General features: G+C 38.1%; 1 protein-coding gene across 1 annotated transcript; it reads right to left on the minus strand.

Moving 5' to 3' along the window:
- Window positions 1–2,034: 2,034 nt before the first annotated feature.
- On the minus strand, window positions 2,035–13,869 carry LOC145780600 (uncharacterized). Its single transcript, XM_082592226.1, has 21 exons — window positions 13,798–13,869; window positions 12,679–12,816; window positions 11,866–11,982; window positions 11,551–11,631; window positions 11,155–11,278; window positions 10,594–10,811; window positions 10,095–10,318; window positions 8,757–9,422; window positions 8,260–8,440; window positions 7,899–8,109; window positions 7,425–7,566; window positions 6,863–7,016; window positions 6,183–6,299; window positions 5,326–5,850; window positions 5,093–5,191; window positions 4,536–4,754; window positions 3,909–3,985; window positions 3,305–3,456; window positions 2,727–2,774; window positions 2,467–2,601; window positions 2,035–2,161 (listed from the first exon to the last, which is right to left on the minus strand). Exons 1-21 carry the CDS (start codon window positions 13,867–13,869, stop codon window positions 2,121–2,123), a joined length of 3,741 nt encoding a protein of 1,246 aa, XP_082448352.1. The 3' UTR covers window positions 2,035–2,120.
- Window positions 13,870–16,866: the final 2,997 nt, after the last annotated feature.

Genomic DNA, 16,866 nt, shown 5'->3' on the forward strand with positions numbered 1-16,866 from the left:
TACTTCTATTTGTCATGTTTTTGTAAGTCTTGCAACCTATTTCTGCAATTAGAATCCATTCCTTTAGGTAAGTCGTGAGTGCGAAAAATTTTCGTATTTAAATCAGTGAATTAACGTGTAAAAATATGATGAGTTGATAATGCCCGTTTCTGCGATAACTCGAGCGTTACGAAGCAACTTATTCTGGCACATATCCGTCGTTGCTGCGACTGACAGCTATTGGTTGACGACGCGACCTAACACTGAGAAGCGCTATTTCGCTCAATGCAGGTCACAAGAAAAACGTCATAGCAGTGTGGGGAGAGGTAAACAGCATGAAAACGACTTCATTTGACAATTTTATAACTTACCCACCTCCAATGGCACAACCGACGGGGAAATTGGTTATTCTTGAACTGAGAAAGCATTTTGTAAGGTTCTGTTTCCCAACACACGCCTCGTGTCAGCGGTAGTAGTCACTGTGAAAATACTCAGTGATATTCTATGATCATTTGTAAATTGATCTCTTGAAAATATTTTAGTCACGTTCTTGTGGCAGGTTGGTAGCATACAGTCATCAAAAGGTGAACAGGCCAGATTCAGCTTCACTTGAATTAAAACTCTTCAAATACTTTACACAGCCTAGTTTGATCACTGACGATAGATTAATTTTTATGTACAGTACAGCAAGCACGGTCATAAAGACATGTTGGGCCCAGTACCAATGAGATCCTCGGGCCCCAAATCATGACACTTCTTCTCAAAAGCATTATATCCAAAGAATACGCGGTGGTGTCAAGGTTTCGGGCCCGGGTAACCCTTGTCAACGCTACTGACAGCAAGCATATAATTTGAATTCAAATGACTGACATCGCATAATTGTCTTTGAACATTACATAATAAAGCATACAATCGAAAGATGAAAATAAGTAGGTACAGCACTACAGCAGCATTGCGGTGCCATGACACAACGGATAACGCTTTCTTATCATGTCCTGATTCGACTCCGGGTTACTTTAAGTTGGTCGAAAAATCGCCACTCACTTCTACCCGGGATGTTTGAGTACGTGGACGTAATTGCCAAGATAAAGGAACTGGCCATCCTACTCTCGTTGGTAGGGTACTAAAAACTGAGTGGCCTGTAACGAGAACCTGGTCTTTTGATCCCCGATGCTAGGAATCAAGTGTTGGAGTCGACGACTTTTTTACTGCATCATTATAGCAAAATGAGTTCCAGTTACACCTTTGCACGTTTTCACGCAATCTACAATATGACTGCCGTGCATGGTGACCAGGTAGCGTATTTGTAAACTGCATGTCGTTGCATGAGGTTTATAAACCAATCTTAAACAAGAATCCTAGCCAACCATCCTTCACAAGTAGAAGTTTCACCGCACAGTCATCTTCGCACTCATGTAGCCTACACTGATCATAGCCCACACTAAAAAAGCTTGATTTCAGTCTCATTGGCCATCTTCGGAAACGAATGGCGCACATCACTAACCATTTAACCAATCAGAAGACAAGATTAGACTCATGCACGTTAGAAAGTAAAATAAGTGAACGTTTCGCCGTCGGCAACGTGGCCTAGCGGTTTGAGGGTGAGGGAAGTAGTCATTTGGGTTGGATTACCATCCCTTCCATTACTGTTTTTTCTTATGTAATTACCAAACAAAGCTTAAAGCAAGAATCAACTCTCTGGCTGAGTGCTAAAAGGGTGACAATGATTGGTTCATAGGAAAATATGTTAAAATGTCTACCTGTCAAAACACCCCATCTGCTGCAGCGATCTACAGATTACAAGTACGCGGCCGGGTGGGTCAAAAACATGGTGTGCGTAATCTAAAATACGTCTGTGATAAGCTGAATAAGATGGCATTTCTATGGAACCGACTGTTATCGAAATGATGAGTTGCATAACTTCACTTTTCAACCACCTACAGTTCATCTGCAACAGTAAAGTACAGTTTTTTCTACTCCACCATCCATTTGTATCCCTGATTTATCATTCAATTAGCACAGTACCGGTAGTTACATTCAATTGCTATGACGTTGTTAGTGTATGGTTCATGGAAAATTAATGTTGAATTGATATCATCTCTTCTTGCAGGACGGTTTTTGTTTAATGCATATTCTTGAAGTCAGCACTCACTGTCATTCAAACGCGGTAGAGAGATTTGAGCTGAAAAACAAAAATACACATAATCACAAAGCATCAGTTTATCGTGTGGAGGAACCCGGTATTTTGAAGATGGGTTTTTGCACAATTACCATGTTAGTTCTGTAGCCTACTTTTGACAGTAAAATCTCTCCACCCTTAAAGGAATTACTATATGATAGAGATGAAGGCTACGGAATACGGATAGAAATAAATTCACGAAAGGCAGTACATCTTGTTCTTGTAGGACATTTATTTTAAGCTGCCGACGCACGCATTGGCTCACTGGTAAAATTCAAATGTATTTTATGAGTCTCCTCGTGTCAAACCTTTTTTTGGTTCTATCGGAAAATTGTCGATGTCGGAAAGGAGGTAAAATAAATCCTTTTCCCGTTCTTTCCGCTGCTTTGTCAACTCCGCCAGTCGCTCTGAAAACGATTCCACTTTCATCGGGCTGTAGATTTCTGCAACGAATCGGCAATGCAGGTGTGAACGATGCTCTAGAGGGGATTCCTATTACAACGCAGAAGCAAGGAGCACAGAGTGAGTAAAGCTGCTACTTGAGCACTGCAGGTGGCACTCATCTTACCTGGAGCTTTGCCGTCTTTAACTGTTGGAAATGATGAGTAGACGATGGCTGAAAATAACGCAGTATTTAGCTTCATTCCTCTTACATGAAGCCTACTCCAGCAAGTCTTCATTTGGGTGTTAGAATGTTTGCGTTTGGTAGGCTATGTCGCGTAGTCTCGGTGACTTTCTCTTTATTACAGACATTAAATAAAAATAATGCACCTTAAAGGGGTGTTCGTTTTTTTAAAAACAAAAATACTGGTCTTATCGATGGCACTTTTCCATTCTCAACAGCAGAAGTGTAGTGCCGTCTACATAGCTCATGTCAAGCATACATTGAAATATGTTTTCTTACTTCCCATTAGAAAATGCATTAAATAACAGTACAGTTGAAATGTAATTTTTGGAACTGATTATGTATCGGTGTCTAAACGGAGTACCGTACCGTAATTCGTTATACGGTAAGCCATAATTTTCGCTGGAAGTTTCTCCAGATTAAACTAACATGAAAGTTCACCCTTTTTGATAACTGTGATCACGTCGTATTCTGCACAGCACAAATAGGCCGATGATAAATTGTGGCAAAGATGTTCAAACCTTGATTTTTCTGGTCCGAGTCCGATGCAGAGAGAAGAGCCAAGGCCTTGATTACGAGCAATATTCTAGCTACTTCCAGGGAAAATCGTTGATGTAGAAAAATAAGGTGGCAGATCAAAAATCCATGATGTTTGAGGAGTATTTCAGAAAACCTACGAGAAACAATCGCGTAAGTTTTGAATCGTGTAAGCCAAATGTAGCTGGATTGTTGGTGTTGTGAACTGAACAACGTGCCAGTATCTAGGCTACATCGATAGATGCAATGTCAATAAAGCTTTTAGGCTATGGCTTTTCGGTACTACTTGGCACTCCCTGTTGAAAATATAGATCTATGACAATATCAATCGTTATTTTCTCAGCTTCGCCTACGCGCTGAACAGAGCGTTAAGCATAAACAGTAAACACGCACATCCTTTTTAAACTTGATGCCATTAGCAAGAACTTACAATGGTTCTCAGAGGATTAGCCAAAGTAACGAGAAGCATTATTGAAATAGTTTAATTTTAAAAATGCAAATTTATAAACAAATGACTAAGTCGAGCTTTATAAAAAAGAAAAATATATAAAATAGGAAATTATCTGAGTGAATAACTCAAAAAGTTACTTTTGAGCGAGAATAAATTCTAAAACCTTCTCTATGCTTTGACGCGATGCCTCGATCCGATCTCGAATTTTGTGAACCTGTGAAAAAAATGTGTACAACGTGTATGCAGTGCCACAAGTGACAAGTTTTTATTTGTTATTGAAAAGGAGCAGGTAGATTATGCAGTCGTTGGAATTCGGGTCCAGTTCCCGTATTAATCGGCCACGCTCCGCCACACATAGCTGGAAACAATCACAAAAGATTAAATTGGCAGTGAAAAAAAGTCACTAAGAATCTTGTTGCCCTCACAACTTCATTCGAAAAGTTGGCCCTTGATGAGCAAGCCCCGCTCCAAGAAGCGGGTGCTCACTGTTTCGTGCTGCAAATATCCCTAAACTAGACGCCGTATTTTTAACCTGTGCGCCAGAAGTTAGTTTTGTTGGCGGCGTCCTGTATGAACATTGAACAATCACACTCGACTTCAACAATTTTGCAATCGCTGCTGATTTTGGTGAAGTATAAAAATTTGTAATGCGTGTGAGTTGCATACCTACCTACGATAGATTTAAAAAAAAGCCGTGATTAAAAATGTATCATTATCGGTCGAGTAAAGGAAAATGTCTACAAAGCACAACGAAAAGTTCATACTTTAGTCATTTCTTCGGCTTCGAGATTGTGTTTCTTCAGCGCTCGGTTAGCTTTGTCGACTGTAGTCTCGGCCAGAGAGCCCATTTTTTCTTTGTATTTACGCAACAGTTGAAGGTTCTTCGAGTCTCCTTTGAGAAAATAATCGATCGGAAAAAAGACGCTTCTTACTCCAATCACCATCTTCATCACTGTTTCCACGATGGAAGACAAAGCATAGAGCTGCCAGTGAAAATAGATTTTATTTTCTGATTTCCATGAATTTGAGATTGATTGGCAAAGCGTCAGTGACGTTATTGTCCATAAAATCGAACAACGGTTTGGGTCCTACCCAAACCAATAAAAATTTTAAAAATGAACAAACATGTAAATCTCTAATAAATGGACTAACCGTCTGGTAATAATCCAATTATCTCATCTGACATGTTTGGAAATGCTGAACACGCTTAAGCAGAAACCATTACACTTACAGTGGACCTTTTCACACAACAGTCTTTTGAACGATAAATGCAATATTAGCTCTGAGCCATTATAAAGAAGCTATTACAATTATAAAATACCTTAGATGCTGTAACGAGAGAGTGTACGTGTAGCCATGATACGTCATACTTTTCAAGGGAAATGCCACTGTCAAGTTTTTGGGTCTTTTGCTTTAGATTCTAAAAAGAAAAAATGAATTCCATTCGTAAAATATAACCAAGTATTGTACTAAAGCTAAAAATAAAGGGAACCAGTGAACACAAAAGCCATGTGGAAGTCATAAACACGTTTCCTGAATTCAATGAAAACTTACTTCTCTCGCTGCAGTAAGATCTGTGGAGAGTTTTCTTGAGCGAGTCAGTAGAACATCGAGTCGTGTCGCGAAAGGCGTAGATTTCTCTTTGGTGTAACTGTTGTCTATTTCTCGTTTGTACAGAGTGATAACATCTGACAAAAGAACGGACAGGGTTTCGTTGATTCGACCAAGCATGAGAAGATCTCCGTGAGATTTATCCATGGGGAAATGGATCTCAGGGGACGAACTGCAGTCTTCTTCCGATGACGTTGTGGAGGAATTCTCATCAACTGATTCGCATGGAGATTCGGATACGGAGATGTATTTTCGTACACAAATTGAAAATATTTTTAAGACTTTTACGCAACAGCCGTTCAGAATTCTGCAAGATTTTGACCAGGTCTCACACAGAGACTTGAACATTTCAAGCTCAAAATTGTCGTCGTCTTCAATGCATCCTTCTATCAAACTGCAGGATTCATTCAGATTTTTCCTCCAGGTAGAAACAACTTCGGGAATGGGAAACGTCTCCGTCTCATTTTCCTAAACAATTATCTTAAATTCAAAAATGTTTTCACTCCCATTACTTTGAAGAGTTGCATATTTGACCAGCATGGAGCTTTAAATCGAAACGTCTCGTGCTTAATTCCTTGCTCGGTACCTTTCGTTCTGCTCTTGAACAAGACACTTTACGAAGTCTTCTCACTCCACACTCAAAGAAAAGTTTCGCTTCTACATGAAAGGTAACAAGCCGTACGGTTCAGAAACGGACTAGAAAACCGCGTTAAGTTGAATAGTTTGGAAAATAGCACAACCTTATTTTATTAACACACCAATTCTTCATAATTTTCAACCATGCAACATTCACATCTTACCTTTGTATTCACAAATACTGGGAAAGTCAGAACATCAGCCACACTTAAAGACGATGAAGTGAAAAGGGATTCAGAATCATCAAGAATGTCGTTCAGACAACGCGTCATCTTCTGAACCTGAAAATCATGTGAAATAGTTTGCCAAAATGTGCAAAACGTTTCAAACAAATCAATTAACCAAAGGAAAATTATCTATTCGTTTCACCTACAAAACCACGAAACTTTCAAAAATCCCTACAATCCAAAGCCACATGTGTTTTTCAAAATTTAGGTACAGTCGGTACTGGAAGAATATTCAATAGCACCGGAGTTACATCATAGCAACCGAGTTTTTAAAGTTGTTTTCCATCTCCAGTTTAACGTCATCAGTTTGTATGTGATTTTGTGTATCATATTAGCTCGAGTCAGCTCAACACACTTGTCGAGTCAGTTCAAACGTGCGGTACTGTGTAGACTACAGTACAATAAACAATCTCACCTCAAAGGAGTCAATAACTTATTTAGAGGCGTGATTAAATTAAATCGAGTAAGTATATTTAAGCAAGGATATTAATCGACTCGAGCAAATGTGTTGAAATGTCTCGAGTAAACCTGTTTTTTCTACTAAACGACGTAGCTAGGTTGTTTCCGGCAAGCACTAGTGCAGGTTTGATCTCTCCAAAAATCTGTCGGATACTCACATCAGATAAGCTTTCCAGCACTAGTTTGCAATCTTTTTTCGGCTTGCCACAAACTTCCAGCAACTTCTCTATAAGCGGGTGCGTACCTTGTTGAAATGACACGACATTTTCTTTGCATAATTTTCCTTCAATGTTGTCAATGTTGACTGGAGGACTTGAAAATACAAACACAAAAAAAAATGTTTTCAACACAAGATAACGTATTGCAGAAGACGCTTGTCAGTCGAGTTAGACTCGTTCTTGTTACACATTGGGTTTTGGTCAAAAATCGGCAACCAGTGTTAGCGTATGTTTTTATACACCAACATATATTTATTATCAACATTACCATTATTCGAATGATACATCTAAGAAACGTTTCAGGATTACCGATATCTTAATTCATTACAGCAAAATGACAAAACAAACAAATAACACGAACGCTTTCGGCTTAAATAGGACCATTATTATCAGAGGAATTTGATTTAGAATAAATGTGACAGAAGGTAAAATTAAGCATTGTCACAAACACATATGATCAAAAACGGACGCAAACAAATCATTGAGTTCTCACAACAGTTACCCAGACGTTCCAAGCACTTCATCAATGTCTTCTGTGAATGATGCATTTTGTGATTGTGGAGAAAATTGAATCGGGGAGGTATTTGGTTCGAATCCCAAGTTGGCTAGTTTTTGATTTAGAGAATGCATTTGCTTGATCATCCCTGTAATACAAGCTTAAGTGAGGTATTGTCAACTAAAATTTGGTTTCAGCTTCGCGAAAGTACAACTGATGCTGTTTGAAACCAAGTACAACTTCGGTGATGATGAAAAACGTGTTTGCTTTTTGTGAGAAAACTAATGACTTTGGAAGGTTTGAAAGAGCTGCTTATAGCTTGATTGAATTGTGTTGTAAAGATTCCTTTTATTAAATGTATAAACTGCAGGTTTCAATACATGCTGTGATACAGCAGAGATGGGAGAATCGATAAAAAGTCAAGTAACAAAATAAGATTCAAATTTTGACAAACAAACAAAAAGAAATTCTCAAGCTTACCTGATATTTTCTGTGGGTCAGAAAAGTCTCTTAAACCTTTTCTTTCCTCGCTTGTCAATTGCGGATGGTTAGACTTTGATACGAGAGCAACGCATACATCGCCTACTCTACTCTTCAGGGAAGAGGCAGCAGCAAGAAACGCTTCCTGAGCAGCCAATCTTGCAGTGTCCTCAATCAATAAATTAGCACTGGCGATGACGTGAGCAATTGCCTATAAACAAAATATCTATTTGTATTTTCTATTTGAAGTTGACATATGAAGTATACCAGTTGTGATCAAAAGTGAGCCAATTTTCCAGTCTGTTGATAAACGTAGGCTTGCATGAAAATGGCAATATCCATTGCTACAAAACTAACTCACATCATTTAACTGTTTGATATGAGAGAGGACTCCGTTTCTGTACACAGGGTCTGAGCTTCCGGCAACCACACTGTCTCCCACCGTGGCCAGCAGCTTAGCCTTTCCTGTGGCGTTTATGACGTGCCGCGATAAAGAAACTTCGTCTAGATTGACTATTTCTTCGTGGCATTTGTCAAACTCGCTGCAATGTTTCGAAGATGTTATTTCATTTAAGTCAAGATATGTTGTTGTTTGTTGTCATATCTAGGCTTACGCCTGGTAGTTGAAGATTTAGATTTAGTAAACGGATAAGCAAAAAAGCTAATCTTCGTGCCCACCTTCAGGCATGCCTTTAAGTATCTTGCCAAAAACAGCGCACATGCCCTTGAGCGGTGTCGAACCGGCGCCCTTTCGAGTGCCACACAAGGGCTCTCACCACTCGGCTATGCAGCCAAACTCTAGATAATAATCACACTTGGTACAAAAGCCGTTTTTAAACAAAGTTCCGCTCCATTTACCTCAAAACGTCGCTTTCAATTCCGCTTGTGAGTTGGGGTATTTCTAATGACAACACACAGCAGTGCAAAAGCGCCTTCAAGAGTCCCGGCCAATCGTTTACCAACTGTGCAAAAGTGACTTCTTTTTTGGAATCATCAAACTCGTCGTCAGATTGAGAGAAAGATGCAGCACAAAGCTCAATAAGTTGACTGGACAATTCGTTGAAGTCCACAATGCATGTTTCTAACTCCTTGTAAACAAAGGAATTATCGCAGCACATACCGATGAACCTTGCCACTTGCACAATGTCTTTGAAATGGGTTTCAAAACACCCGACGCACGATTTCAGTTTGAGCAACGAGTTTGGATTCGTATTACGTTGCCAAGAGAGGTACACCCTCTTCAACTCTACCAAAGGTTCGGTGGTAATGGTGAGAAAGTGAGACAGAAGCGAGATCACAATGGAGTGGGTGCTTTTGGTGAGGCTTTTCAACTTTCCCCGCGCCACTCGACATACAGAACCGTATTCGGAAGTGTCTTCAGCATGAGCAAGAAGTGGATGAACGGCCTGATCTGACGACGCCGCCGCCTTGCAGGGCACCATTTTCACAACAATGCAAACCAATTCAATCAGCTTTCGACAGTCTTTCACCAAATAGTTTGACTTCTTTGAAAATTGGGGTGCACTAAACAACATTCATAGTAAGCGATATAACTTCAGCAGTATAACTTAACCCAGCGATTAATTTTTAATTGCCTGACTTCCTAAATCGAATGTTAGTCGCTTATCCAGCGCATTTCAACCAAGTTTTACCAACCGATTTTGCAGCTTTAAGTTAAAAATTAAGCACCCGACTTTGCAAACAAAGAAACGGGAAGATTCAAGCAACGATGGCTCAGCTGTGAAAGTGTGCGCTTAACGCACTTAAAGGACAGCTCTCCATTGAGCGGTACTTTATGGATAGAATAATTCATATACATTAACATTATACAGCAACATCTCAACAACAAGCGGATACTTCCCTCTACCAGTCACGATGCCAGAGTCTGCGTCAGTGGTTCAAAGTCTCCAAAACATGCAAAGCTGCAAGGATGAAGCTTACACAAAGTATTTCTCATTTCGAGAATAAAAATTTTCACAATTGACTGAATAAATTATATAACTGTCAAAGCTTAAAAACTTCCGGAACCACCAGAACACTGTGATAATTGCCAAGTCTAAAAGCATTCAAAATCGTTCCAATCGAAATTAAGGCCTGTCTTTGCTCGCTTGTATCGCGTTAATCACAGACACAACTTGGGTTGGGCCTGGTAGAAGATAATGGTTCCTCTCAACACTGAACCAATAAGATACTTACTTTTTCGTGACAAAAACAGACAAAGCCATAAGCCGTTGTACCAATGACTGGACAACCGTTTCCAATTCCAAAGCCACCAAATCATATCTGTTTTGTGGATGCAGCACATTTTCAATGGACTGGATGTGAGAAGCAAAGAGACCTATTTTCTCCTTTCCTCCAAAGTCGAGCTCGTCCGACCTTGCTTTGATTATAGCAACTATGTCTTTAATAGTTTTTTCCACCTAAAACGATTGATCACTCATTCAACAATCAACAACCTATTACAATTTATGAAGTCAAAAATCGTTAGAAAAACTCGAATTGTATTCTTAGCTGTACCAGACGCAGTTAAAAATCATGTCGAGAAAAATAAAAGCAAAAGCTACAACGCCACGCAACCGCACTAATAATTTATCAGGAGTTTCAAAAATTTAATGCTGGATGAGTAGAAAAATGTATTTAAATCCATACACCAACTTTCAATACGTGAAAAACTTTAACTGTACGAACAACATACTTGTTGAGAAGCAAATATTTTTGACGAAACCGCTTCTTCATTTTTTGGGTACTTGATAGCAAGACTGAATGCCGTTGTTAGCATTGGCATGGAATGCTTTAGTGTTGTTAAACCTTTTATCATGTTATTGTGATTCGTGGAAGATAAAAGGTCATCACATCTACGGGTGGCTCTAGTGTGGAAGTTATGCACCGCAATTGCAAATGAATTGAAATGCTCTGAAATGTCAGAATAAATTTCTTTGAAACAAACATGAAATTGAAATGAGTTTTGGTAGAAATTGCCTGCCTGTTTAAAAGCGCCACCAGCTTTTACCGATTTGTAAATCAACTCTTAGAAAAATCCCGAGATGGGTTAGGAAAAAATGCTGAAGATTGGCTACAAGAGATTCAATACGCACGAACACACATCAGGAAATCGATACTTCAACATAGCGGATTACAACGGCTATGATAGTCGGTGTCGTTCATCCACAAAACAATAGCGATTTTATGTTCGGCAACGATCACTCATGTCAGAGAAGTTGCCGCAGTGACAGTGGCGTAGTATATGGCACATTACCGACAAGTTTTTCCAAAGTATTTGATGAGAAAAGTTGATTTAACCGATCCAATGTGATGTTGTGAAGGTTTACAAGACGTCGGACTTCCGCATTGTCCACGCAGAGAAGAAGGATCACAAGACACTATAGATGCAAAAAACAGACTTCCATTTAAAAGTTGTAATAATTTACAAACACACTTCAAATCAAGATTTACCAGCAATTGGCAAGCTCTTCAACGATATACATGATAGTCAAGTTACTCTCTATTTAGACAGGCTGCTTTGGTTGAGTATAGTTTAGCATACTGCAATGCAAAATTGCACATCATATTAGCCATAGTACTCTTAACATGTACTATCAAAATACTCTTACATAAGCTACCTTCTCCATAGAAACGAAGTAAAATCTTGTACCTGAAAGCACTTGGAGATAGATGATGGCAAGTCATGATGACCAGAAGATTGATCTACAGAGCCACCAGTAGAAGCCAGTACCTACATTCGAGAAGATACAGACACAAACAAACACAAACATTATATACACAAAAAATATATTCTATAAAGAGAACTGTACTGTACCAAACAATTTTCATTTCAATACACGATTTTTAGGGGTACTTTAAAACTCAGGCCAGAACTGAATTTAAACCCATCACCGAGTCTACATCAGTGGTCCAAAATTAGCAGAACTGATTGAGCTTCAAAAAAGGCTCTCCAAAGAAAAAATACCTGACAACAAAGTACAAGATTCTCTCCAGCGACTAAAAGATTTTGTGCAGCAATGTCAACTTCCTCAACAATGTGCTCATCATCTGAATACTCAGAAGTCACTGTCCGACTTGTAACCTTCATTTAACAAGTTTTATGAAGTTGGTCTTTCCAAACAATAAACAACATGTGTTTCAAAATTTTGTATATACCATAAAATTCGCTTGATCGCTTTAAAGCTATCAGCATTGTACAATATTCTATAAATGTCACAGCACTTTTAACAGGGAATGATCAAAAAAGATGCTATACATGTCAAGTGTATGTTTGCTTAATTCTAAATCTGAATAATGATAAATTCCAAAATTACACAAATGATGTTTGTCATAATGTAGGCAAACCCATTTAATCGTACTATTTTTGTCTGGTTCCAAATTATTATTACAATTTTTCATCATTTTATACAAATAACTAATAACTTCATGCTGAGTTACTTTTAAGTATGTTTTATTGCGCACAAACTTTTAGTGAGGTGATAAGCTTCCTAAACACCACTGCAAACCTGTGTCGCACAGTTGTCACTTGCAAGTTATGGAGCTTCCACCACTAATGTTGCTCAATGTAACATTGTTATTCAAATATTATGACCCACTACTGCCAATAAATAAGCTTTAAGTGAAAATTATAAAATGAAAAGATCAATTGTGAAATGTTTCATGTTGTGGTTTTATTCAACTGCAGTACTCTAACATACTGTATAATTTGTTTATACAAATAAATCAGGCTTTGTGGCCATAATCTTATCAAGCAGTTGCATAGCAACATCCTTCTAACCTTGACTAATTCTTTCAGAGCTAGTAATGTAGCTTCTGATGATGCAACAAGTCCAGAAAATAATGTTTCATTATGCGTTGCTGATTCAATTGGGTTGGTATCATCTACCCCTGAGGAGGAAATCAGCAGATGGATGACCTTGAATAGAAAAAGAACTTCAGAGCTAAAACAGAATCGATTTGACAAGTTATCAAAAACAAAAGTTGGGATCTGGTATACAAGTCTCTACCTTGATCAAAACACCACACCGTCATACACTTCACCCTATACCGGTATGTCTTGGTTGATTCCAATCTTTGATGTATATTAACGTCACTAACCAGGGCGGAGACTTGTGCACCAGCTTCAAAAGTTGTTGTGAATGTCACTAACACAAAACTTGTAAGCTGCAACTGCTAAGCTGAGGAGTGCATTTTGGCATTTAAAACAAATTAATCAATGTTATCAGCTTATTGTGGTTTAATAATGTAGCATGGTAGCCTATACTGTGTAATAATAATTGGTGATATATTTCAACTGACAGTACCATTGCAAGTTTTACAATTTGATATAAAGTGCATTATTCAATTTGAAATACAAGAAATTAGATATTGGTTTGTTTGTTTTTGAATATTTATCCTCGGACTGACAAAGCCTTGATTGGTTATTCCTGGTAGTTTTGCATACTTGTAGAGGCTCTTGACACAGGGCCGGTTACCGAGATTGCAGAGTGAAATTTTTCCGATTGTTGAAGTGCTATTGCCGGGGAATCATTCCATTCACTAGGTGCCACTGAATGGAGAGCAGTCCTGAAATTTGTTGCTCAAGCGCACACCTCGAAAGTCAAACTTGCGCCTCGTGATCTTGAGCCGGGCGCGTAACCACTGAGCTAACGAGGCGGACATATTAAATATGCTTGATTAATTAATAAATAAATAAGTCATGTGATGCCAAAAAAGATAAATAATTTGAACTTTGAAGTATTAAACACTCCTCATCTCAAATAATAAAGGTGGTACTAAATTGCAAACAAGATCTAAAAACCAAAATCAATGGAAGAGTTACTTTAAATACTAATTCAGTAAGTACATTCAAGACAATACAGAAAAACTAATTAGAAAACTAAATTACAAAAGTCACCTTGGTTGCAATTGCAGTGACAATTTTTTGCATGGACTTAGTAGGCAATATCACAGCTTTTAAGTCATCCATAGTGACTACTTAAAGGGATTTACATGTTAAGAGTAAAAAAAAATTTTCACTTAACAAAATTGTTATTGCTAAAATATAGAATAGAGTAGTTAGCCTATCAAGTATTCTTTTAAAAAAATATAACATAGTTTGGCCACTACAAGAAAAGTTCAAACAATAGTTGGACTTTGATTTTTAACAGTGTATTTAACTTATATAAAAATGCAAAAAATAATTCTTCTTAAAAAACTCATTATTTTAATTATAATTTGACCTAAAGAAAAATTTTCTCAAGAAAAAACACAAACTTTATTACAGTAGAATTCGCCTATAACGGCTTCATTTATAACATCAATTCGCCTATTACGTCACATTTCGCTCGGTCCCGGCAGAATTCCTATCTTTTACATACATTGTAGTTTGGCTACAACAGCATCGCCTATAACGTCAATTCGCATGTAACAGCATCCTTTATTGGTCCCCAGACGTCTTTTGTTCGTTTATAACGTCCCTTTAAGCCATCACCTTCACCACGAACGGTCAGTCTTTTAATCCAGTTAGCGCTGCTGCTTGCAAAATGTCTTCCCTTTATTTCCTACGTCGTTTGAGCAGGGACTTTAACTGAATTCACTTTTTTCCCGCGTGAAAAACTATCACGTGTAAAAAGCAGCTCTACAGCTGACCTTTAAACAACTCAAAGCAACAGTTGTACAATGTAGCCTACGTGCAGTATTGTAGGCCTATAAACCAATTAACTTTTTTTTTTCTCGCGTGAAAAACTATCACGTGTAAAAAGCAGCTCTACAGCTGTGTCAAATCCGTGTCAAAACCGAAACAGCTCAAGATCAATGCCTTTTTTGCTAATAAACAATGAACTTTCCTACTACTGTATGTAACGAGCTGTATTGCGCAAATTTCCTGTACCTTTCGCTGTAGGTTATTTTTTTTAAACAATTTCCTTGTTTACTGTATTTTCTGCTTGCCTTTTGTCAGTTTGGTGGTACACAGTAACCCTGATTGGATTATACACCTCTTTCTTTAATCAAAAGACAGTTGTGGAATAGTTTGCGGTAGTTCGTCTATAACGTCAATTCGGCAATAACGTCAGTTTTTGCAAATCCCCTAGAGGTGCCGTTATAGGCGATTTCTACTGTATTTCATATAGAAATACAAGGGAAACTCTAATAATATGTTAACTAGAAACAAAGCATAGTGTAGTAAATTTGCAAAACATTTAAAAGTGATTGAATTTTCTACTTTCTCATGCACATTATGTACATGATTTAACTTATTCATTATTTCTAACTTTTTTTATACACATCTTGCTGTTGCATTGCGCATAGCTCACCGCTCCGGCAGTTTGAGCAGTCTGGCAAGATGGGTGAAAGAACTTAAATGTGGTTCCTTGCATAACACAAATGGAAAAATCCCATGCTGCATTACCTACATAGTACTAAGGCGTTCCTGTCTAGTGTACGATTTACTGCACTGAGGAGACCCTACAATTTCGACCGGCGGCTGTAGGGCCTTACGGTCGAAATTGTGACGTTCTGTCTGCAGTTATTTACACATACATCTTTTTAACTTTTTCTAAGCCATAGAACACTTTGTGCGATTACATAATCTTGCAAAACACCAAATGAAAGTGCATGTAGCTTCTGAAAATTACCTGACTTTTAACTCTTCTTTATTGGTTTAAAGAAAATGTCTAAATAAACATTACGCTAATAATTGCAGACAATGGCCAATGTTTCAATCTTAAGAATCTCTTATTGAGCCAGTTCAATAGATGGGACAATGGACATATGTGCTTCTCTTTGTTGTTTAGGTTTTGTGGCCTTGCTAACTAGGCTATAGACATATACTTGTACCATAAGGCACATTTTAAACCGTTAAAGATTTTGCCACCTTTTCCTGTTTGTTGACGTACTGGTATATTGACTATTGTAACTAGTAGTTATCTTTTTCGTCCTGACGCGTTAATGACAAAATAAATGATAGGACACACCTTCTTTGAAAGATAGATATTGCATGTCATATCAAAACATAAACATATCAATTCCAAAAAATTTGAAAGATAGCAGTCAAGGCATATTTTAAAAGGATTATGCTGATTATTTCAAAGATTTTTTAATCATTCTGAAAACAACAAACAAACTGCAGTTCACTAGCTCAGCTGAAACAAAATACTTTAAAAATTCAAAGCTGCCTGTACCAGAAGAGCCGTTAGCACTTAGCGTAGTTTCTCTTTGACAACAAGTGCACTCAACTGTTACGAGATGTAAACTACCGCTTGAAAGGGGATTCCTTCTACATCTTTTGAATAGTGCAATTTTTATTGCATTGTGCAAAGAGAGCGAAAGAGAGAAAACTTTTATTTTTTTTGTTGCGAAAATAGTACGGTACAATCATAAACAATACGAATAAATGGCACCATATCAATTTAAATTCCACCACCGATCGGAAGCAGCGAAAGACCATATCGGCCATCGAATCAGCTGCTTTCCATGCCCTCAATGTAGAAAATGAGAACGTCTGCGCGACGTTCGAAAGGACGTGGGCTTGGCACCTCTCCAAAGCACGCGGCGGCTGTATCTCGGCAAAGACACATAATGGCAAGCCAAAATAAGAGGAGCAGCTAACTCTAAGACTAGCCTAAATCGTTCCCCAAATCAAACGTCACATAAAACCTTTCAGGTCTACTTAACCTGGCGTCTTACGTCATCGAATATTACTAAATAATGAGCAGAGATTTCATCATCCTTTCGTAACACCTGTAAAACATTGCACAACCCTTTTGAACACATGTAAAATTGCATAACAATGCATGTGTAGGCTACTATTAGGCCTACGTCACAGAAGCTGGTTACGTGCATTTGAAATATCGCAATCAATTCGTCATTTTTAGAATTTTCGTTAGAAAGGTTGGTCGAATATTAAAACTGTTTTGCTTGTGCTTACCAACTAGACGAAATTTCCGTCTTTTATCCTCAGTAGGCTGATCTGTATTGTGGTGAC

The sequence above is a fragment of the Aplidium turbinatum genome, chromosome 12 (assembly GCF_918807975.1).
Source record: "Aplidium turbinatum chromosome 12, kaAplTurb1.1, whole genome shotgun sequence".
In the NCBI taxonomy this organism is placed as follows: domain Eukaryota; kingdom Metazoa; phylum Chordata; class Ascidiacea; order Aplousobranchia; family Polyclinidae; genus Aplidium; species Aplidium turbinatum.